At 43.3% G+C, this 25,546-nt stretch overlaps 1 protein-coding gene across 1 annotated transcript in view; it reads right to left on the reverse strand.

Annotated features, from left to right (window-relative positions):
- Positions 1 to 25,546, reverse strand: part of STX18 (syntaxin 18) — a 120,485-nt gene that overhangs the window by 24,195 nt on the left and 70,744 nt on the right. The window contains exons 3-6 of the mRNA XM_060104214.1: positions 15,005 to 15,120; positions 13,186 to 13,263; positions 12,960 to 13,026; positions 225 to 340 (exon numbers count right to left, since the gene is read on the reverse strand). Of these exons, the coding sequence (XP_059960197.1) occupies positions 225 to 340; positions 12,960 to 13,026; positions 13,186 to 13,263; positions 15,005 to 15,120 (377 nt within the window). The remainder of the gene's footprint in view (positions 1 to 224; positions 341 to 12,959; positions 13,027 to 13,185; positions 13,264 to 15,004; positions 15,121 to 25,546) is intronic.

The following is a 25,546-nucleotide window of genomic DNA, read 5'->3' on the forward strand; positions in this document are numbered from 1 at the left end:
TGGCGGCTGCCAGGTGACTGGGGGATCCTCCCACCCCGCCCCTGCGGCGGCATTAAGATCCAACTGTGACCAAAAAAGACTGACACTTCCATGTTTCCTTTGCTTTATGCAAATACTAACACCACATGATGTCTGGGGCTGCGTTCCTTCTTTTTCTGCTTTGTATTTTGGCCAATGTGTCACAAGGAAGAGGCGCAAGGCAAGATTCTGATTTTAATTCATACCTGGAAATTCTTCAGTGACAGGTCTTTCTTCAGAGTCTTTTGAAGGATTCTGTGAAACTTTCTCAGAAGACATGGATTGTCTTGTCTTTGTATTTGGTTCTGGTTGCAGCTTAGATCTAAAGATAAAAAAAATTAGCAGTCATATCATTTACTTACACAACAGGATTCTGCCTGAAAGCAGAGAGGAGTCACACGTGGCCCTCACACTTGCTCTGTGCCCTCTGGGGGAAAGCAGAGCCGTTGCCCTGGGCCCAGCGGCCATCCCCACACAGCTCTAGTGGGGCACTTACTACCCGGCAGACCGCACACCCCCAGCCATAGTACGCAGCAGGATGAGTGCCATCAGGACGCGCCGAAGAAAAGGACACCGGAACAGCCCGACCTCCTGAACCCACACTCTACACGTGGGCAGCGAAGGCCGACTGCTCTAAGTTCAACAAACCCAAGAAGCTGGTTGTCTTACACCAATGCAAAAGTGTTGCTGACTACACACATGCACGTGTTATACAACAAATATGATATATAAGTAATATCTGAAAATTACTGAACCATAAAAGCACAAGTCTTTAAATATCCACTGGGGGGCAAGGCCTTGACTCAGGTCCCTAAGCCTCAGCACTTGGCACTGGCCCTGGGCTCCTCCCACCGTGTATTCTCTTCTACCCTCAGGGCCAGGTGCAACCTCATGCGCTCACAGAGGCCTCCTCTGACTCTCCTACCTAAAAACGGCCTCCTCCTGTTACTCTGTGCCCCAGTGCCTGTCTGTCTTCTCCCCAGCAGTCACTGCAGTCTGGAATCATCCTGCTTGTTCATTTCTTTACTGTCTGTCTCACTCCACTGCAGTGCATGCTCTGAGAGCAGGGTACCTGACTTTATAAGTCATGGTTGCTGTGTGGCCCTAGGTTCTAGATGAGTGTGTGCCATTTAGTATTTAATAAATATAGGTTGAATGAACGGATACTTTATAATTGTCAATAAATGGCTAATATGAGGAAAAACAACCCAGTTATGAAACAACGGGCCTTGTATTGGAATTCATACAGCACTATGAAAATTCTAGGAAGACTGCTAAAAAGATCTAAGATAATTTCCATGTTACTAGGCAGAAGGACTAAAAATAAAAAGAACAATGTAAATGCATATAAGGATGATGTAATTAATGCCAACTAACATTTATTGAGGGCTTATCAGGTATTGGGCACTTTTCTAAGCACTGTATATGCATAAATTTATTTAATGTCATACATCCCTATGAAGTAGTTACTAGTATTAATGGCCTTTTTACAGAGGAGGAAACTGAGGTATAGGGAAGTTAGGAAACTTCCCCAGGTCACACAGTTAGTAAATGGCTGGGCTGGGATGTGACCTTAGGGAACCCAAAACACAACAGACTAGTGTTCTAAGAAAGGCTGTTTTGGAAATGCTCCTCTACAACATTAACAATAGACATTTCAAAAGTAATTATAACATCAATCATGTTAAGTGTTCCAGTTACTACGGCTGAGTAACAGACCACTCTAAAATTTAGTGCCTTGAAACAATATTACTCATTTACCATCTATCGATGTTTCTGGGGTCAGGAATTTGGGAGCAGCTTGGCTGGGTGGTTCTGACTCATGACGGTACCGTTATAGGGCAGTGGGGCCCCACCATCTGAATGCTTGACTGGGGCTGGAGGGTTCACTTCCCGGGAAGCTCATTCACACAGCTGTGTGTTGGTGCTGGGAGGAGCCTCATCTCTTCCTCGTGGGGCCATGTCAATGTGTTACCTGGCATGGCAGCTGGCTTCCCCCAAAGAAAGCAGTTTCAGAGACTATGGTAAAAGCTTCAAGGCCTTTTATAACAGCCTCAGCCTCAGTTTATAACAAACTGTCATTTCTGTCATATTCCACTGCCCAGGCAGTTGCAATGGTCCACTCAGGTTCAAGGAGAGAGAATACAGACCTCATATCTCACGCTCAATGAAGCAGTAACAAAATCACATTTTAATAAGACCATGTGGCATGGGATATGTTTGGGTGCAGCCATCTTTGAAAAACACATCTGCTATTCTAAGTATCACAGATATGCACAAAGATGTAGTTTCAAGGATATTCAGCACTGCTTATAATAACAAAAAATGACTTAGATGTTCATCAAAAAGTACCTGGTTTAGAGTTGGAAGATACAATGAAAGAGAAGACTCCATTTGCAATAGCCAAAACAAAAAAGATTTAAAAACTAACAATAACAACAAAAATTGCAGCGTAAACTTAGCAAGAAAAGCCCAAAACTCACAGATGTTCTTGAAAGATAAAAAAAATATACTGTAACAAATGAAAAGATGTATCATGTTCTTGGATTGAAAAAAGAAATATCATAAAGCTGTTAGTTCTCCCTAATTTAAAAATATAATGCGATCCCAATAAAAATATCACCAGGTTCCCCCTGCCGCCATCTTGAAGTCAGACAAGTCAATTATAAAATTCATTTGGAAACATGCAAGAATAGTCAGAAAAACTGCAAATAAATATTGAACTCTAGTTAATGATATACATGCTGAAGTATTTAAGGATAAGTGTACTGATGTTTGCAATTTATTTTGAAATGCATAGAAAAAAGCCAAATGGTGTTAACGCCTATGGAGGGAAATTTGGTAATATTTAGCAAAATTATATTTACTTTCTAACCCAGCAATGTGACTTCTATGACTCTATCCCAAAGATACAGCAATAATATGAAAAAGTAGGTGCAAGGCTATTCATTGTAGCAATTTTGTAATTCAATTTTAATACAGCAAAATCCTGGAAACTAACCATATGTCCATCAACCTGAAACTGGCTTAATAAACTCTGGAGTACTATGGAGCTGTAAGGAATGAAGAATACCTTTATATACTGCTATGGAGCAAATCAAACAAGGTGAAGAGAAGTGTGTATAGGAGGGAACTTCCTTAATCTGATAAAAGACATCTACAAAAAATCTACAGCTAACATCATACCTTATGGTGAAAGGCTAAATGTTTTTCCCTAAGATGAGAAAGAAGGTAGGGATGTAGTATACCTGGGCAACAAGAGAGGAGAGAGAACAATTACAAATCATTTTATGAGGCCAGCATTACCCTGATATGGAAATCTAACAAAGATATGACAAGAAAGGAAAATTAGACAAATACCTTCATGAACATAAATGCAAACATCCTTAACAAAATATAAGCAAACTGAATTTAACAATGTATAAAAACAGCAATGCATCATGGCCAAGTGGGGTTTATCACAGGAATGCAGAGTTGGTTTAACATCTTAAAATCAATCAGTGTAATACACATTAACAGAAAAGAAGAAAAGCACATGATCATCTCATTAGATGCAGAAAAAGCATTTGAAAAATTCAAGATACCTTCATAATAAAATGTTTCACCGAACTAGTACTAGAGAGTGTGTAGGAAAGGGTTGACGCAGCAGGTTTGGGTGTTCCAACTCTACACATTACAAAGAAACTGGCCCTGGACCAGTTCCTGGGAGATAACCACCAAGCTCTTAGAACATCCTGCCTGATAAAGACTGTTTTTGTACCCCTGGGGCCTTGGACCACACCAGACAGTTTACACTAACAATGTGATTAATGTTGGGGTCTTGGACCAAGCTGTATGAGTTTGACCTCTGGAGGGACTAGAGACTGAATAACTAAAGTCAGAGGCTTGGGTGCTCCATGCATACATGACTGATTTGCAATGAAATCCTGTGGGCTTCCCTGGTTGACAAATACTGTGTACATGTTGTCCCACATCACACATTCTCATTGCTGGGAGAATTAAGCACTGTCTGCACTATTCCATTGGGAGGACAAGAAGCTTGCATCTGGTGGCTCCTGGACTTTGCCTTACGTGCCTTTTTTTTTTTTTTTTTTTGTGGTACGTGGGCCTCTCACTGTTGTGGCCTCTCCCGTTGCGGAGCACAGGCTCCAGACACGCAGGCTCAGCGGCCATGGCTCACGGGCCCAGCCGCTCCGCGGCATGTGGGATCTTCCCAGACCGGGGCACGAACACGCATTCTCTGCATCGGCAGGCAGACTCTCAACCACTGCGCCACCAGGGAAGCCCGCCTTACGTGCCTTTTACCTTTGCTGATCTTAATCTGTTTCTTTTCACTGTAATACTAAACCATGAGTATAACAGATTTTCTGGGTCCTGTGAGTCCTTCTAGCAAATCATTAAACCTGAGGGCAGTCTTGGGAACCCCTGACAAAGAAGTGAATTTCCTAACCTGATGAAGAGCTACAGAATACCTATAACTAACATCACACTTAATGTGAAGCAATAAATCCTTGCCCCATAATCAGGAACAAGGCAAGGATTTCCATTCTAACCACTTCTATTCAACATGGCACTGGAGGCCCACATGCTAGGCAGTGCAATAAAGCAAGAAAAAGAAATAAAAGGCATAAAGATTACATTATTTATATATGGCATCATTGTTTATGCAGAAAATTACACAGAATTTACAAAAAAGCTGCTAGAACTAATATGTGAACTAATTAAGTTTGCAGGACAGAAAGTATTTTGCAGATACAAAAATTAATTGTATTTTCTATATACTAGCGATGAGAAATTGAAAAGGAAAATTAATAAAACAATACCACTTACAAGAGCTTCAAAAAACCTAGGAATAAATTTAACAAAAGATGAGTAACACCTCTACTACACTGAAAATGACAAAATATTGCTGAGAAAAAGAAATTTAAATATAAAGATAGAAATAAATGAAAAGATATACCATGCTTGTGGACAGATATTAAGATATCCATTCTCCCTAAATTTATATATAGGTTCGATATGATCCCTATAAAAATCCCAGCAGGTTTTCTGAAGAAGCTGACAAGCTGATTCTAAACTTTCTATGGAAATATACAAAGGATCTAGAATAGCAAAAACAATATTGAAAAAGCAGAAATTTGGAGGACTAACATCAGCTGACTTCAAGATTTACTATAAAGCCACAGTAATCAAGATAGTGAGGTACCAGAATAAGGAAAATCTGATTAATAACACTGAATAAAGAGTCCAGAAACAGATATATATGTATGGTCAATTGATTTTTGACAAAGGTGCCAGGTCAATTCAATGAGGAAAAGAAAGTTGAAATATTGCTGGAATAAGTGGATATTTATATGGAATAAAATGAACCTCAACCTCATCTCACTATATCAAAAAATTAATCTGAGATAGATGATGGGCCTAAACATAAAACCTAGAATCACAAAGATCCTAGAAGAAAACATGAAAGAATAGCCTGGTAGACAATATAAAAACAGATAAATTGGACTTCCTCAAAATTAAGAGTTTCTGCTCATCAAAGGACACCTTTAAGAAAACGAATAGACAAGCCACAGGACAGGGAAACATATTTGTAGCACATATCCAGCAAGGAACTTGTATGCAGGCTATACAAAAATAACTCCATTACAAGTCAACAATAAAAAGACAAACAATCCGGTAAAGAAATGGGTTAAAGACTTGAACAGATATCTCAAAGAAGAAAATATACGAATGGTCAATAAGCAGAGGAAAAGGTGCTCTAGACCACAGTCTAGAGCAAGAGCTGAAAAAATTAGCTATTACTACCACTCTTACTACTGCTGCTACTATCACTGGGTAATAAGAAAAGGCAGAGGGGCTGGATAGTCTTGTGAAATCCTAAAGAAATATACATTTTTTTATTCTGACAAGATGCAGACCAATGGAGGAACAGAAGAAAACAGCTGACAAAATCCATTAGTAATTCAAAAAATTCAGGGACTTCCCTGGTGGTCCAGTGGTTAAGACCCCATGCTTCCACTGCAAGGGGCACGGGTTTGATCCCTGGTTTGGGAACTAAGATCCCACATGCTGTGTGGTGTGGCCAAAGATCTAAAAAAAATAAAAAAATAAAAAAATTCAGAGAAGAGAGACACTGCTGTAATCAGTGCAAGGGACTCAGCAGGGTCTTCCAATTAGGGGCCAACTAGTGCTCATCTTCTGGGTTGGTGCTGTGGAAAGGGAAGGAGTTGAGGAGTCTTGGTAGATCAGCAGGGGAGAGGTCTCGGGGGGGGGGCAGCCACAAGCTGCTTGAGTGTGCACAGCCTTGTCCTCAGCCCTGTTCCTCAGTAGGACTGGCCTGATGTCCTCCTAGACTGTCTTGGCTGACAGGTTACTCCAGTAGTTCCACACATCCATGGTGGTTGGAGACTGGGTCCTTAAACCATTGGCTGATTGACTGCCTGAGAAAGATAAATATGTTTAGAAATATGTTTGGAGACAAAAGTGGGCTTGGATCCTAGTCTGCAGCTTATCTGCAGAGTAGCCTCTAGTCTGCCACTTATCTGCAATGTGACAGGTTTTTTGTTTTGTTTTCTTAAATCCTCTTTGTCTGAGTTTTCTTCATCTGCAAAATGAATTAAATAGCGCTTTTCTAAAAAGGTTCTTGTAAACATTGAATGAGATCACCCGTGACAAGGGCCCTAGCACAGAGGTTGGCGAGTAGTAGGTGCTGCCCTGGCTCACCTTGTAAACACTGGGCCTCAGTTTCCATATCTGTAGAGCAGCTTCATGTATCTTCTGTTCCAACCAATAAAACAAGGTTCCTTCTGCCTTTTTCCGTTTCACTTCTTTGATAATGAGAAACCTGGCTTCTGGTATCCTTCCAATATTAACACTCAAAGTCATTGCAAAGACTAAATAACACAGCAGACTAAAAAAAAAGTACTATGGAAAAGGTAAGTACTTTATAAATTCTTACTGCTACTAATTCAGAGAGTAGAAATAACTGGGGGCTTCTCAGGGGAAGTGTCACTTAGGCAAACTCTTGAAAGAGGAGTAAAGTTTTGCCAGGCACAGAAAAGCAGAAAGGACGTTCTAGGCATAAAGAACCTAGGTGTGGAATTGCTGGGTCATTGGGTGGTCATTTAACTTTGGAGAACTATTTGGCTGGTTCTTTTTTGTTTGTTTTTTTTATAAATTGGTTGTTAATACACACTTTTCTTTTCTTTTTCTTAAATTTCTTTTTATTTATTTGGTTGTGCCGGGTCTTAGTTGCGGTAGGTGGGCTCCTTAGTTGCGGCTCGCCAGCTCCTTAGTTTTGGCATGTGGGATCTAGTTCCCTGACTAGGGATCGAACCCGGGCCCCCTGCATTGGGAGCGTGGAGTCTTACCACTGCACCACCAGGGAAGTCCCTGGATGGTTCTAATAAAGAGTTACTTTATTAGAAGTAAGTAGCCATAAATCAGAGTTCCAATTATTAACCAGCAATAAATGAGAGTTCCAGTTGCTGCATATCCTCCCTAACATTTATCACTTTTATTTTAGCCATTCTAACATGTGTGAAATGGGATCTTGTGGGGTTTTATTTTATTGTGAAATAATCACATGCAGAGAAGTCTGTAGAACGAAGAATGTTTTTTCCTGAACTATTGGAGAGTAAGTTGCCAACCTGATGCCCCTTCACCTCTGAATATTTTAGTATTTCCTAAAAACAAGAGTATTCTTTGATACAGTCAGAATACAACCATCCGTATCAGGAAATTCCCATTGATACATTTCTCCCATCCTCTCCTTAGACCCCATTCTAATTTGACCAGATTTCAATAATATCCTTTATAAGAAAAAAATTCAGTTCAGAGTCACACACTGACTGCATCTAGTTGTCGTTTCTCTTTAGTCTCCTTTGGATTGAACAGATCTTAGCCTTTCGTTGAGTTTCAAATCCTCGATACACAATAATGTGCCAGTTATTCTGTAAGACATCCCTCAATTTGAGTTTGTCTGACCTTTCCTCGCGGTTGGATTCAGGTTATGAATCTCTGGTGTAAAAACAATATGATATGATAGAAGTGATATTCTATTTCCATACTTCTCATTTCATCCTATCAGGCTGTAGGCTGTACATGATTTCACTTTGATCACCTGATAAAGGTAGTGGCTGTAACCGTAAAGTTACTCTTTTCCTCTTTGTAATGAATAAGTCCTGGGGGAGGGACTGCTTAGATACTATGCAATTACCAATGTCAAACTTTCAATTTACTCATTTATTTATTCCTCTCTAGATGGGCTCATGATGCCCTACTTTATTCAATGGGTTATAATCTGCTACCATGTATTTTGACGCTCCAATTGTCTCTAATTTGGTCAGCGGAAGCCCCTTCAAACTGGCTTGTGTCCTTTTTGCATGTCCCCATTACTCTCTGAGCCGTTCATTCCTTGCTATCTGGCACAACAAAATGTTCCAGGCTCATTTTATACTTTCCCTGACCCAGCCCCAGAATCAGCCATTTCTCCAAGGAGCGCTGGTTCCTGGAAGCTGAAATTGCTATTAAGAAGCCAAGGTCTGAGTGCTAAGTATTCTTATTGCTACTGGGATGTCGGTGCGTCCAGACCCTCTCAGTGGACAGAACCAGAAAATATGTGTATGTGTTTGCAGACCTAGACACGCATACACATTTACAACCATATTTCATTTCCATATCTACCTATGTAAAATGAAAACCATGAGTTCACACCAGTACTTTTCATTCCAATCCAATTTCCCTTTCACTCCCCTGAGAGTGTGAAACCTGGCTCCCATTATCCGTATATACTTATTATTTGATCAGTCCCCCTTGTATATCACCAACTTGCCACCTCCACTGCCACTCCTCCCCCATGTGGACACGCCCCTGTCCTTGCTCGGGCTCTCACTGCCCATGCTGAGCCACCCTTCCTCAGCTTGTTCAGACTCTGACCTACCCTGGGAAATGACAGCTCCCCGAAGCTGCAGACACGCGCCTTACGCTGCCCCACTCCATGGCTGCGGGACTGAATTGTTCAGGAAGGAGAGGGGCTTCACTGACTTTTAAATAAAGGGTTCCATTAATGTCTGTCGCCCTTTGTGTCCAGGGTATGCTAATGTGCTAGTTTTTAATTTAAAACGAATAAAAGACTGCAATGCAGCAGACGTAGATGAAGTTGAGTGCTTTTTTTTTTTTTTAAGTGATAAAAACAGATCTAATTATATACAGAATGTCTACTGAGGTCCTCAGGGAAATTACAGATTAACTAGTTGAAGGCAATTTGAAAAAAGCAATTTTTAAAAAGTCATCGGAAAGATCAGTTTATGCTCCATGATTTACTTAAACTGAGTTCTCGAACTGAAAGCTGAGCATTTCATAACAGCAATCAAAACAGTTTCCACCTGGCCAACACCTGTTTCCAGGTCCCTTATTTGAAAGACTTTGGGATTTTATTTAAAATTTAAGAACAGGAAGAGATAGAAGAGAGGGAGAGAAACAGATTTTCCAGTTTTAAAACAAGAAAATATGTGGAAGAAGTTGTTTGCAAACCTTAAATAAAGCCCTGTACAAATATTAGAGAAAAATGATTAATATTCCAGAGTCAGACATAGCTCTTATACTTCTTTTATGCCCCCAACAAAGACTCTGGGTAGAAAGGAGATATTTTTGATACCTAATATTATAGCACTCTCATTTCAAAGATGGCTTTCAGTCTAAGGTACCCACTGTGGCACAGGTACCCTGTACTCCCACAGAGCAGGAATATCTCACACTACCTTAAGCCATCTTCACACTTACAGATATTTACTGGGCATCTACTCCATACTGGGTGATTTTCAGGCCAGTGCTACTCAAAGTATGGTCTGCAGACCAGTATGAGACTATGAACTGTTTGTTACTGGTCTGCTATGAATAAGTACAAAAATGAAGAATAAGCATTTAGAAACATTTATAGCAATTTGATACTGCCATTTAATCAGGGGACTCCTGTCTCTGAACAGGGTATAGACCACTTCAGGTGTTATCAAACTACTGTGGTGGCTCACCAGCAGCATAAGCTATGAACTTGACCTGCGCAGTGGAACTTGACACATCAGTCCATGATGGACTGCAAAGAACAAACAACAAAAATGTGTTCCTTCACCTCAGAGACTTTGGTCTAAGCCAGGGGTCAGCATGCTTTTCCTGTAAAGGGCCAGATGAGAAATACTATAGGCTTTGTGAAAGAACATATATGGTCTCTATCCCCATATTATTCTTTTTTTCTTTTGCTTCTTGTTTTACGAACATCTAAAAATATAAAAACCATGTTCACCTTGAGGGCTGTACAAAAACAGGCTAGATTTGGCTTACAGGCCATAGATATTTCAACTTAAATCTTAACCAAAATATTAGTGCTTTCAGGTGATCAGGAGGATATGAGTGTACATCAAACCCTTTGGGGATGACAAGGTCACCTGTGCCACTGCTGTGCCCACAACCTTTCCATTTTATAAGCTCTCAATACATAGACCTGAGGATCCTGTAATGAGTGCCTGTGCCCCATTCCTTCCTTCACTCAAGAACCCTTAACTGAGCACCTACATTGTGCTAGGCTCTGATTAAGGCACTGGGACCACAGAGAGAAAAGACACAATGGTCCCTGTCTTCAAAGGACTCTCAGTCTCATAGCAGGAGGAAGAACAGAGGTGAGACCCCAGCAAGAGTTATCACCATCTGCATTGCTCAGCTTAAGGCAACTAACAGCAGGTGAAACTGTCAGCTCAGGTAGCACAGTGCCTAGGGATGGATGAAGAGAGCTACACTTGACCATGGTGCATCCTTCTAAGAAATGGAGCAGGCATGGAGGGAAAACCCCAGAAAGCTCGGCTGAGACTATGTCTGCCTTTACGGGCAAAACATTTTCACCCCGTTTGGAATAAGAGCCCTTTGGTGTGAGAGATTAGTGTGATATTACCATTCTATGAAAATAAACACCATCAGAGAATAACTTTTCTCTTATACTGTGAAAGGTTTAAAATACAAAACTATCAGACTGCCCCTTTACTAACAAATACGTTTTTCTTTCACCAAGAAAAAAACAAACACGAGAGTAGCAACAATGCCATAAAACATGAGAACTTGGTTTTCTCAAATCTATTTTATAAGAATGATTTTTAACAATAACCATCACCAATGAAAACAAAATAATACAAAAACAAAGAACCCACCAATCCAACTTGACAATGAAAACAACTCTACTTACAGCCAAATTATCTTCAGGAAACTGAAGATAATTCAGTTCATTCATTCATTCATTCCACAGTCCTTACTGAGTGGCTTCCCTAGACTGGGACAGGCATCATGCTGCACGCTGGGCTAAGGGGGCGCACTAGCAGCTTTCTAAGAGTGGAAGTGTCATACCTGACCATGACAACGCGCAGGGAACCTACATAGGAAGGAGCCACTACTATGGCCCATGGGAACTGCCAAAGTCCTTAAAGAGCAAGCAACATCTAACTGGGGCTGGAAGTATAAATAGGAATTGGCTTGCCACATGAATATAGGGGACGGGGGCAGAGAATATAAATATATATGTGAAGGGCATTCTGGGCAGAGACATCAGCAAGGATTAAGGCATAAAAATTTCAAAGAACAAGGCCTCTTTAGAACACAAAGCAGTCAGGTGGAGTCAGAGCATAAATCCATGGAGACCAACTAAGAAACAAATCGTTATGGGCCTGGAATGTCATGCTGTGAAGCTTAGCTTTGTAAAGACACTGGAGCAAGGGAGTGATAAAAGTATATGTATGTTTTAGGCGGATGCCTTCTGGGGTAAGGTGAGGAAAGAACTAGAAGGGGGGGCTGGACTACATTGTGAAGGGTCACACAGTTATTTCCCTCAAGGCCCTCTGCTCAAAGTAATTGGCACAGGGCAGCTATCTGACAGGAGACGAGGATGAACTTCACTGCCTAAATGAGAACAATTCCCATCTGATCTTAATTCGTCCAAACCTCTGCTGAGAACCAGGAACTGAGGAGGCAGCTGCAAAAGCCCCTTCTCACTTTACTCAAGGTACCTGTTAAGTCTCAAGTGTCAAGGTCCGCCTGAGATAAGGAAGCAGAATTGGCATCTCTTGCTCTGGCGGGTGTGAGACCCAGTGACCACGAATCACACACCATCAAGGCCCTAACTTCTCCTCACACCATCAAGGCCCTAACTTCTCCTCGAGGACTTGCTTTGGGCAAATACTCTGCCTGCCCTCCTGCCTGAGCCTGGACTGCTTTCTTCCTCTCTAATCCCTTACCCAGATTATTTTCTTTCAGCATCCAACACAAAGCCCATTGTTTGAGAAATCTGCCCTGGTTAACCTGACGTTCAAATCTGAGTTCAGCTATGTGACACTGGGCAAGTAACCCAAATTCCCTGAGCCTCAACTTCCTCTATAATATGGGGTACTAATACTTTTTTAATAGAGTGGCTGTGAGGACTAAAGGAAATAAACATAGTGCCTGACACATGGTAAGTGCTTAAGAGCAGATAATAGTATAAGTTAACATATATTAACCACTCAACGGCAAGTGTTTTACCTATATCAACTCATTTTGTTCTCACAACAACCCAACAAGGTAGATATTATAAATCTTTCCATTTTACAAGTGAGGAAACTAAGGCACAGAGAAGTTAAGCAATCTTCCCACAGTCACACAGCAAAGCCAGGATTTAAACACAGGATGCCTGCCTGCAAGCTGGAACTCTTAGGTCCTAGGCTTTGCTACTCAATGGTACCAGTCCCCACCCTGAACTTGCTACTGATCTCACTAATTATGACATATCCTGATTACGTTAGCTTATTTTTCACGTTTATATAGCAACCCAGTCTGACTCTAAAGCACAGTGCTCTACAAACTTTATTTGCTATTATTAGCATCCCTATTATTAATTAAAGAACACCAATGGAGACAATACTTACAATCTTTTCTTGTCCACCACTCGCTTAACTCGGATGGCTCTCTGTTCTGAGTAAAGTTTACATACTCCTGTTTAGGGGAAAATAGCAGAGACCACTTAAAACTGCTTCTCAGGCAAAGGTATCATTAAATACAATGAGACAGGACAGTCTTCAGCTAACAAAGCTAAATGTTGCATCCCATCTATTGTGAAATGCCACATTTGACCTTTAAGATAAAATGAAATACTTTTTAAGTAATCTTCAATGAAATCCAAAACAGCACTCCTATGCTCCTTCACTTGCTGGGAATGTATCTCCTTGTGGGCTGTAACAGAAAAGGACAATATTCAGGGCTCTGTATTCAATTATACAGAAGAACAATTCATCAGCTTCCTCACAACAGTTTCTTTATTAGAAGTATTCTTAAAAATACAGCTATAAAACAAGTCTTGTGTCAAGTGACATTACATTTTTAAAAGAGTAAGATTTATTAGGCTTTGTGAGAGTAAAAGATTCAACCTGCAGAAAAACTAGTCAAATAATTTATGGTTTATTACAGCACGTAGGGATGGCATTTGACACAGCCCTCATCTTGAGTGCTGACCCTGTTCGCATTAACAGCATCCAACGCTCAAGCTGACCTTCAAGTGACATGTTTAAATCAAACTCAGAGCACACACGCCCCCTCTGCCTGCCTGTTTTTCAGCTTGGAATGCTCCGTCCTCTCCCCTCAGCCATTCACATTTCCTTTAGACACCGAGTCAAACTTTCCTTCTCCAGGAAACCTTGATTCTCTGAGCCACAAGGATGCCTTTCTTCTGTGAACCATCACTTCTTCTTAGAGTCTGTGCCAGTTACTTTGCTAGGCCAGCTCCAGTTTATGAGAGACTGAGTACCTACCATGTGCAGGCACCCTGTTAGTACTTTACATAAATCACTGCTAATGATCCAAACAATCCAAAAGGCAATTATAATTATGCCTGTTTTACACATGAAGAAACTAAGGTTCAGAGTCCATAAGGAGGCCAAGGTCACTTAATTCCTCATTTTATTAATGTTCATGTATTTACTACGTTATCTCAATGAATGTCCTTAAGGGTAGGGGGCATGATCTGTTTCTACCACAGAGCTGCGTAATCTGAGATTCACATGAGGAATTTAGCTGATCCATGAAATTATACACAAAATTTTGTGCATATGTGTATTTTTTTCTGGCAGGAATGTCTATAGCTTCCAACAGACTCTCCATGTTGTCCATGGAAGCTTCCCAAACAAAAGTCTGTGTCAAGCACAATAGCATCTGGCCACTTGAACTCTATGCTATGTTAATGTAATCTGTATCTGCCTAAGGAAATTAAAAAAGAATCAAGGAAGCCATCTCAGTCCCTCAGTAAGAATTAAACATCAGTGAAAGTGAGATGATAATAGTAACCCTAATGCTAGCTATTGTTCTAAGGATGCCATGAGAATTCTCATAAAAACCCTAAGAAAAGTACCTAAGAAATATATGCTAAGGAATATCTCCATTTTATAGATGAAGAAACTGAGACTCAGGGCAATTAATTGACTTGCCAAAGGCCATATGGCCAGAACATGGTGGAGCTGGGGTGGGCACATAAGCAGCCAAAGCTCCAGAGCCTTCCTCTTAACCATGAGAGTCTGATACTACAGTTTACTTTAATACTCTGAGTAGAGAGTTTAGAGACCTTGCATCCTTGTCCACATGCCATCAACTGCTTCCCCTCTCAGTGCCACCCAGAACACAGGCACACATGCACACACCTCCACACATGGTTCATCTTCTCTGAACCTGGCCCCTTGGTAAATTTTTGGTTCTGTCTGGAGAGGTCCTTTCTGCCTCCCTCTTCCCATCTTGAATTCATGGCCTGTTCATTATTTTTAACAGCTTAGGTTAAAACACTAATCAGGAAAAAAGAACTTTAAAGTTCTGAAACCTAAATCGAAATAAGAACACAAAAGAGAGCTTCACACGGCTGTGCCATATGCATCGTGTAAGTACTTAATTGAGTCACAGCTGGCTGGCTGCATCTTTTGGGGCACGGCACCTTGTGTTCTCAGTTGCTGGATCGCTTCTGAGCAGGTCCTCATGAATGTCTGAGCATCCTGGTCTATCTGGTCTCGTTCTGTGTCCGTCATTCTCCCATATTCAGACATGACATGGCTAACAAAGAGAGAGAGAGGGACAAAATTAAAGGGCAGCAGCAAATGACCACACATGGAGTCACGGGGTGTGAAAGGAAGAAGAAAGTTCCCTGTTGCAGTGACATTTAAGCTGAGACTTGAAGGATGAGCAGCAACTGGCCAGGCTGAGAGGTGGGAGAACACTCTAGACAGTAGAACCGACACTTACGAAGGCCGTCAGGTAGGAAAAGCTTCCTGCAGACCAAACTGGAGCAGGCCACGCCAGCGAGAGAGTGTGGCGGGCCTGGAGTGGAATCAGGGGCCGGAGCACACAGGCCTTGTTAAGAGTGTGGGCTTTGACTTTGAGAACAGCGGGGCAGCTACTGATGGCTGTCACAAAGCACACTGACAGAGTCGGAGTCCCCCAGAGGAACCCCTGGGGGCTGCATGGAGAGCGCTGCGGGGACACCATTTGTGAAGAGCTGTTTCGGGCTGGCATTTCTCCCGTGTTGACAAGCGGTCTTCAAAACTCACAATGAAAGAGCTTTAGAACCATTTCACATTCCCTGATAATCAGTTAAAACTCTAAAGTTACTGAACAAGTAAGGGTGCCCACTTTCAGTAATGCTGCACCCTGAAGCTGTTGTAGTTATATCTCTGTGCTCATTTCTGGAAGACATGGGTGGGTGCTGCAGCATTATTATGAACAGTGATGAGACAACATGGACACTACAGCTGAAATTCAGAATCACAAAATGTCAAGTTAAAAGGGACCTTAGATAATCACTCCACTTCCACCCACCAGCCGCACTAGCCCCCGTTCCCATCCTCACTGAGAATAAAATACAAAGTCCTGATATTCCCAACCTCCACCTGTGACCATATACTTCCTGCCTCTCGCCCCCATTCACTTCGCTCCAGTCACACTGGCCTCCTTGCTATCCCCCAATCAGACACACAACCTTCGGCAGCCTGGGCTCTCTCCCAGCAGACGCCTGCCCTCTCTCTGTCCTCGCATCTCTGCTCACACGGCCTGACCGGAGCCAGCCCCACCGACCACCCCCTGTGCCGCACCCGGCACTCGCCCTCAGTGGTGGTCACTGCCTGTGTTGGTTATTTTTAGTTTTTATTTTTTTTAGTCTCCCTAATTCTTTTGTTTTAAATTGAAGTATAGTTGATTTATAATGTTCTGTTAGTTTGAGGTGTACAGCAAAGTGATTCAGTTATACAGATTCTTCAGTTATACAGATTCTTTTCCATTATTGATTACTGCAAGATGTTGAATATAGCTCCCTGTGTTGTACAGTAGGTACTTGTTGTTTATTTTTATTTATTTATTTATTTGTTTATTTATTTATTTATTTATTTTTGCGGTACGCAGGCCTCTCACTGCTGTGGCCTCTCCCATTGTGGAGCACAGGCTCCAGACGTGCAGACTCAGCAGCCATGGCTCATGGGCCCAGCCGCTCCGTGGCATGTGGGATCTTCCTGGACCGGGGCACGAACCCGTGTCCCCTGCATCGGTAGGCGGACCCTCAACCACTGAGCCACCAGGGAAGCCCTGTTGTTTATTTTATATATAGCAGTATGTATCTGCTAATCTCCAAACTCCTAATTTATCCCCCCCTACCCCTTTCCCCTTTGATAAGCCCTTTGTTTTCTAAGTCTGCTTCTGTTTAGTAAATAAGTTTATTTGTATCAATTTTTTAGATTCCACATATAAGTGACATCATATGGTATTTGTCTTTCTCTTTCTGACCTACTATACTTAGTATGATAACCTCTAGGTCCATCTACGTGGCTTCAAATGGCATTATTTCATTCTAATTTATGGTTGAGTAACATTCCATTATATATATATATATATATATATATACACCACATCCTCTTTATCCATTCATCTGTTGATGGGCATTTAGGCTGCTTCCATGTCTCAGCTGTTGTAAATAGTCTGTGCTGGTTATTAAGTCACTGTCTCTCAGCTCCAAAGCTGCCCTCCCACACTCTGCTTTGTGATGTGAGGGCTGCGGCTCCCCAAATCACACTACTCCTCTCTGACGATACGTTCCTTACCTGGCTTGTTTTCCTTTACAGCACTCTGAAATAGTAATGTCCATCTCCTCCCAGGGGAATGCAAGCTTCATGAAAGCAGGGACTTTGTCTCGTTTACTTCTGTTTCCCCAATACCTAAAAATGCTATCCCCCACGCAGTAAGTGTGCTAACATTGGCTGAGCACTTAGGATACGCCAGACACTATTCTCGGTGCCTAACATGTATTTTATTTACTTATTAATCCTTGCAATTCATTCATTCACTCACTTGTATACTAGCCCCCCATATGTCAGGCACTGTGGCGGGGCTGGAGGTTCAAAGTTAATTAAGTAAGGCTCATCTCTGACTCCCACAGAGGGTACCACACCACAGGGGAGACTGGCACAGACACGGGGGGCACAGGAACTGTGGTGGATGGCACTGGTCTGGAAGTGGACAGTGGGACCCATGCGGGGAGTGGTCAGTTCATGCAGGGGAGGTGCTGGGCACGTGGAGAGGAAGAGTCTCCACACAGGGGACAGCGGGAGAAGACCTGCTCCAAATCCCCAGCCTGTGGGTCATGGTTGGAATGACCACATAACATATGATCTACAACAGGACACGTCTGAGAATGAAAGGGAAAACAGAAGTATACCAGGTGGTCCCTGTAAACGAAGCATCCCAGCTATGGACCTCTGGGACCCCCTAATTTATTTCAAGGGGCAGCACATCACATGCACCTGGTCAGTGACTCCATGCTGAATGTGTTTAGCATATGTCTACACAATTTTCCAAAGGAATGCAGACGGGATTATGGTAAGTCCACATTTATTTAAAGTTACCAAATCTGCATTAGCTGCTTCTTCAGTATCAAGAGGTTCCCCCAAATACAACAATCATACAAAATACAAATATGCCACTATCAACTGGAAAGGAGTCCCTGCGGTACAGAAGGTGGGGACTGCCGGCTAGTGTAGTCATTGGAGGATTTTAAACAGAGGAATCTGCATTTTGCATGGGGTCTTCTGTGGTTGTTGGCCTGGAGGTGGATGAAATCAGACCCCAGTTAAGAGGGCACTGAGCATCCAGGAAGAGACGAACAGAGCCTGGGCAAGGCCATGTCAGTGGGGGAAAGGAAGCATAACAGATCTGACAGAGATCTCATAGACTGGGTCTACAAGACTGGGCTGACTGGGTGTGGAGGTAAATAAGGAGACACCTAGGACACAGAGCACAGAAGAAAGCACAGGTGTGGAAGGAAAGATGGTAAAGTGCGGGGCCAAAGACGGCACGGAAAGTTTAGGACATGACAGATGAGGAGATGGAGCAACTTGAGAAAGGGCTCAAACTCTGATTCTTCTGTGATGTTTTAAGAACAGCACTAGATATATAATCGGCATTTGAAACACTCATCAAAAGTAACGAACGCTTGCCAGTGACAGAGCCCCAAATTAAGTATCACCATAACAAAATTACTACTATTTGGAAAAGGTTAACCATCTGGCAAATAATTCCAAAAGATATATTCTCACAGGACATGCACACATAACTTTTTCAAACTTTGATTTTATTTCCTTTATGATGTGCAGAGGAATAATTTTATTACAGACTTCAATTTATCTAAATATTAGATTCAGTTTAAGGAGATTATGTTAGGTATAGGTTTGGATTAGTCAATTTATTTCAGGGAAAAACAAGGAAAAAACCAGAGGAGTAAGTTTATTCGCTGGTTCAGAAATTTAAAGGAATAGGCTTTTAAAAATTATCTGGTTGATTACTACGTTAAGAAAGGGCAAGTTCAAAATTACAAAATACCACTGACATTCTGCCTATTAATTTAATATGCAATTAGATACTTCCTGAAGACAGAGAAGAAGAGAGAATAATGTAAGTTATTTTAGACTCTGTTCCAAAGGTTACTGAAAAGGTTTGGACAAAAGTTAAAGACCACAATCTCATTTTTGCTATAAATATTAAATATGAGCAAGTGCAGTACCTTGCCCATAGTATATGCCCAATATACATTATGAAATGAAACTGTTAATATCTGGGCTACAGACATGAACAAAATACAGACCCTGCTCTCAATAAACTATATCACAATAGGTAATGTCCACAGGCTTATGTACACAACTATACATCATAAACAAAGGTTAATAGCCATATAACACTCTCCATGCATTAACACTAACACTAATTCACTGTTCTAAGCACTTCACATATATTTACCCACTTAATTATCAAAATTCTATGAGGTGGGTACTATTATAATTCCCATTTTACGCATGAAGCAACTGAGGCACAGAGAGGTTAAGTAACTTGCCAAGGTCACACAGCTAGGAATTAGCAGAGTTGGGATTTGAACCAAGGCATCCTGGCTCCATACTCTTACCCATGGCTCAAGGCACTTCTTGAGTCATTAAAGGTAGAAGAGGGCTTCCCTGGTGGCGCAATGGTTGAGAGTCTGCCTGCCGATGCAGGGGACACGGGTTCGTGCCCCAGTCTGGGAAGATCCCACATGCCGCGGAGCGGCTGGGCCCATGAGCCATGGCCGCTGAGCCTGCACGTTCGGAGCTTGTGCTCCGCAGTGGGAGAGGCCCGCGTACCGCAAAAAAAAAAAAAAAAAAAAAAGGTAGAAGAATTCAGAAGAGGGGATGCTTATTCCCTATTAGCTAATCAGAAGGAAGGTGATCTATGAACTAAATCTTGAAAGGCAGGATGTAGCCGTGGGAGACAAGAGCAGACACTCTGAGCAACAGAACGGAATCGGGAGAGAGGGAGCCTGTCTGGAGAACAGTCAGTGGTTCAGTTTGGTTGGAGCACAGGCTAGGTAGAAGCAATGAGTTCTTGGTGGGCCTCTAGTATGACTTGAGGAGTTTTATTCTGTAGCCAGTGGAAAGGCAGAGCTTGATGAAGATAAATTTGACAATTCCACATTAGCTGGAAGAGAGGGGGAAGATCAGGTGATGGGTTATGGAAATCAGGCAGAGAATCCTGCCTTATTCATCTTTATATCCCTAGAAGAGGTAGGGGCTAGTAAATTTCTGTCGAACTGAAGACAGGAGCAATGGTAGAGCATGGGTGGCAAGACTGAAAAGAGGTGATGGATCTGAGATGTAAAAATCGTCAGGAACAGAGTAGGTGTTGGAGGCAAAGCATCAGCAGACCCTGAGATCTGGGGCTTGGGTGAGCAAGAGACAGTAGTAGAAACAAAGAGCACAGAAGGAAGAGGAGGAAGAATTGGAAATATGAAAGCAAGAAGCTGCTACTAACACTTGTCCCTATAATTCAACTCAAAAGGACAGAAGTAATGCTCTTGAGACTAGATGCTCCACGATTGATACTTTGTTTTCAAAAGTGAAACCAGGGCAAATGGTCTTCTAAACACTTTGTGATAAAATCTAGACAAAGTAAAGTTCTGAAGTTCTACAATTTATGAAGGAGAAAGAGAAAAGTCACTGTGGCATACAGCACAGTGGCCACAAAGCTGACACACGGCTGAGGTTACTGACGTTCACCGCGGCCTGATAAACAGAACAGAACACTGGTGCAGTCCACAAACTAATAACAGACTGCTTTCACATGATGGACACTCAAAAAATATTTGGTTGCCTGGATTTTGTTTAATTGATCTGACTCTTTCCATCCTAAACTTCTGAGGGCTATAGGAAAAGTCTGGCTCCTGGAAGAATGCCAGGAGTGGGAAGCAATGAGAGAAGGGCCATCTGGAGTTAAGAGTCCGGAGACCAGCGCTGTACAGAGAATGGAGAGTTACTAGCTCACCAGCAGCTGAATTTAGGAGCAAGTGGGAATCAGACAGAGATCAAAATATTGGCTTTATATGATTACTAACCACACATGGCCCCCTAATGGTGCCTGGCAATTATGCGCTATGTCCTCACTGTGTCTGCTTTCCCACTCTCCCAGGTGCCTGTTTCCTATCTTCTCCTCACAGCTCAAACCTCCAACACCTCCGTCCCCATCTGCAGCATCAGTAGTAACTGTGCTTCCTGGTTTCTGAGAGCTCCTCCAAGCTCTCCCCACCTCGCTTCCCATGGGCCGGCACACTGTGCCTTATCCCCAGCTACTAAGGATGAGGTGTCCATCTCCTAGCTCTGCCCCTCCACCTGGGCACCAGGTTGGCCCCAGTGATTCTCCTTTCTCTCTCGTGCACCATCAACCGTAAAAGAATTACTGCGCAGACACGGTGCTTAGGCAGTGTCTGGCACACAGTGCACACTACATGTGTTAGTTCCTAATAAAATCAATTTTCCCCATCTACCGGATCTTTCCTAGCCACATACAAACATGCTGTTATTTCTCCCAACTTAAAAAACAAAAGAAAAGGGCTTCCCAGGTGGCACAGTGGTTGAGAGTCCGCCTGCCGACGCAGGGGACACAGGTTCATGCCCCGGTCCAGGAGGATCCCACATGCCGCGGAGCGGCTGGGCCTGTGAGCCATGGCTGCTGGGCCTGCGCGTCCGGAGCCTGTGCTCCGCAGCGGGAGAGGCCACAACGGTGAGAGGCCCGCGTACCGCAAAAAAAAAAAAAAATCTCTCAAATCCATGTCTCCTACCAGTTACTGTCCAATTTCCAGGCTTTTTTCAGTAAAACTCCTCTGAGACGCTTACAACCCTGCCCCCATCTTCCTGACTATTCTCTCTCGACCCCATCCAAAGGGCCTTTTGCCCTCATCCCCACACTGTGGTCCTCACTGCCCAAGGTCACCGCTGGGTCATCCCTCCCCTTGGTTACTTTCTACAGATTGGATGGAGCTAATGGGTCCCCTCCCCCTGATTTGCTTTCTCCTCTGTCTTCCACAGCAATACACTCTCCCGTTTCCCTCCTATCTCCCCTCCTATCTCCCCGGCTGCTCGTTTTCAGGCTTTTTGTTGATACCTTTTACCCTCAGTCCCTCATTCTCTCCACTGTCTACGTTGCTCCCTTGGTGAGTTCAGCTAGGCTTGTGGCTTTTTTTTTGTCAGCGTATATACCAGCTCTACAATGACAAGTCCAAATTTATGTCTTCAGGTTGAACCTCTCCTTGAACCTGAGACACGTATATCTAACTGCCGGCTCAACATCTCTATTCAGATGTTTAACCTGTGTTGCAAATATACCCCAAACTGAGCTCCTGCCCGCTCCCTTCAAACATGCTCCCCCATCTGGGTTGATGGCAATTCCATTCCTTCTGGTTGCTCAGGCCCCAAACCTGAAGTCACCCTTGCACCTCTTTTTCTCTCCCAGCTCACAGCTAATCCATTAACAAATCTCATTGGCTCTACCTTCAAAATAACTCCAGAATGTGACCTCGTTATCACACCCACTGCTAACCCCTCTGGGCCATGCCATCGGCATCTCTCACCTGGACTAACCGTAGCCTCCCAGCTGGTCTGCTGCTTCTGTCGTGTCCCTCCACAGATTATTCTAACACACTAGCTTTATTGATCCCGTTAGAAAGTTAGGCAGACCCTATCAACCCTCTGTACAGATCTTCTAGTGCTTCCCCCCTAAGAGTAAAAGCCGAGGTCCTCACAAGAGCTACATGAGCCGTAAGACAGCTCACGAGATCTGGCTGCTGCCCCCTCTGAGCTCATCTTCAACCCCACACACTCCTCAGTCCCTCCTGCTCCAGCCACCCTGGCCTCCCTGCTGTTCCTTGAACCCTCCAGACATACTCCTGCATTAGGACCTTACACTTGCTGCCATCTTCTCCTTCTGGAATGTCCTTTCCCTGGATGATAACTATATAAACTGACTACTTACTTCTTTTAGGTGTTTACTCAATGTCCCCCCCATCTTAAAAAGTCCTTCCTTAAGCTACGTTATAAACTTGTACCCTCCCTGACATTTTCTATTTTCCTTTCTCCCCTCCCCCAAAAGCATTTATCCTGCTCTAACACTATTATGTTTTACTCATTTATTTTGTTTCTTGTCTATCTTCCTCTCCAAAATATAAGTTCCATAAAGGCAGGGACATTTGTCTGTCTGTTCATTGCTGCATCCCATCATCACGAGCAATACCTAGGATTTAGTAGGCTGATAAATCAATATCGCAAGAGCCAAATACTTTCTGAATGACCTAACTTAATGCATGAGGCCGACCTGAAGAGGCCTGACACACAGCTACACAACTGTGCTCCTTAATAGGTCCCTCCCGGATTTACTTCACTCCCACCCAAGACCTGCAGGTACCCCGCTTCCAGAGCCTTCCCTGGAAAAGTGGAGGCACAGAGGGGCAGGGAATGTGTCCATCCTGATGACAGGACCCCAAGAGAAGAGGGAGGAGTAAGCCTGAGGCTCTTCCTAGGGCCAACCAGGAGGCCAGGCTCCCCTCCTCCCTCAGTGCGGCACCTTCCCACGCCCCAAGCCCAGGGTCCACATTTTTGGGGGCGGGGGGTCGTTGGAAGGAGAGAAGGAAGCCCACAGGTTCCTGGGGAATGGAGGGTCCTCCCCTCAGCAGAACCTGAAAAGCAACAGAGACCTATTTCCCTATCCCAACCCTCCCCAATATTTTGTTTTCTTAACTAGTCTGGCTTAACACGGTAACCCTGACAGAATGTACCCTACCTGAGGCAGAAGACCCAAGAGAGAGGGGAAGGGGCTGGGCAAGCACGCTCCACCCTCCTCCCAACTCCCCAGTCAGGTCAAGGCGGGCGGAGTGAGAGCAGTGAGCAGAGGGGTGGCGAGTCCTGTGCCGCCCCTAATAGAAACCATCTCTCCGGAAACGGAGGCTAACGGGGTCAGGAACAAATAAATAAGACAGGTACCCACTTCCAAGTGGCTATGTACCCTGTGGATGGAGCAGACCTATAAACGACTAATTCCAAGAACATTAGATTAACATCCTCCTACTCTATTTTGACTTAATGGAAACTCAGCTCAGTGAAATTAAAAAGGTCTAAAGGTTAATTTGATAAAACTGATTACTCAATTAAAAGGTGATGTTCCTTTAGGAGACATTATATATTAACCTTTTAAACTGGAAATTGACAGTACGGTTATTCTATTAGTAACAACAACAAAAACCAAGAAAGTTTCTCCCCCAGGTGGTATTGTTTTGTTGCCAAGATATTGAGGAAAATGTACATCTACCAGAAGTGGAGGAATTAGTTTTAATTAAAATCATTCAAGAGATCCAGCCAGAGGCTACCTAGGTTGCATGCTGTTCTGCTCTAGTAAAATGTCATTATTTTAAAAAAATTAAGTGGGTCAATAAAGTCTGAGCTCTACATTGTGGAAAAGATTACAGCTTCTTAATTATGCCAAGCTAACATAGCCTTATGGGTCTGAAGGTAATATTTCTCTCCATTCCATGGTCACACTTCATCCAAAATCTTCTCAGGAACAAGCCAAGGCCAGCACATTGCACTGGGAGGCAGAGTAGTAAAAAAAGAAAGGCTTTAAAGTCTACCACCTTTGGGAGGGGGAGCTTGATGCGAGAAGGTAAGGATGGCCTTTCTCCATCTGGAGAGAATGTAGGGCGTGGAGGGGAATGCTTATTCCCTGGTCCTCATGTTTCTACATGAATCCACTCTTAGCGTGACACCTAACCTCAGCCTCCTCCCTCCTGCCCCTCCCTTGGGGGCAGGGACTTCTCTGATTGGCAGCCTGGCAGAAGGACCTGGGCATGGGCGTGAACACTCATCGAGCCACGGCTCCTCTCTCCCCTCTCCTCTGGGATCTGCCTGCCCTCTCTCTCATATGCTATCAGGGGCCTCTGTGCTCCGGGGCTGTGACCGTTCAGTGGCACAAATGGCTGAGTGCGTCTAATTCAGGAGCCTTCAGCAAGGTCACCCTCCTGCAGACCTAACCTCTGCCGCCACCCTAGGTTTCACTAGTGATCACGCTGAGAACACATCCATCTCTGTCAGGTTGACTTGACTCTGGCATCCTCTCTCTCTCTTTCTCTCCCTCCCTCCCACCTCTGGCAGGAAATTAGAGGTGCTTTCTTTATCAACTGACCACTGCCCCAACCTCATCACAGGTCAAATGGGATTCCAATTCAGGTACCATTCACCAAGGGACTTCCATGTGCCAGGAACTCTCACACATCTCTTTTAATCCTCACAAGAACATTATCCACACTTTATTTAAAAACAAACAAAAAAAGCAAGCACAAAGATATGAAGTGAGCTGTATACACTTACATGATTAATACGTGGCAGAACTGGGACTAGAACCTAGGTGTGATTGACCCTCAAAGTCCCTGATCTTTCAAAGGGACCAAAACAGGGGTAGGAGTGAAACTCATACTGCACTGGCTGGCTATGAACTGCAACTGGGAAAAGGAATTAAAGACTGAGTTTCTATAATGGGGTAATGACTGGTCAAGACTAAGAAAGCCTCAGGAGCTCTAGTTCTGCTGACGCTGCAGCCACACAACCAGTAAGTGGCAGGGTGAGATGGGCTCCAGGGACCCTGGTCCTCCGCC

The sequence above is a fragment of the Mesoplodon densirostris genome, chromosome 1 (assembly GCF_025265405.1).
Source record: "Mesoplodon densirostris isolate mMesDen1 chromosome 1, mMesDen1 primary haplotype, whole genome shotgun sequence".
Classification (NCBI taxonomy): domain Eukaryota; kingdom Metazoa; phylum Chordata; class Mammalia; order Artiodactyla; family Ziphiidae; genus Mesoplodon; species Mesoplodon densirostris.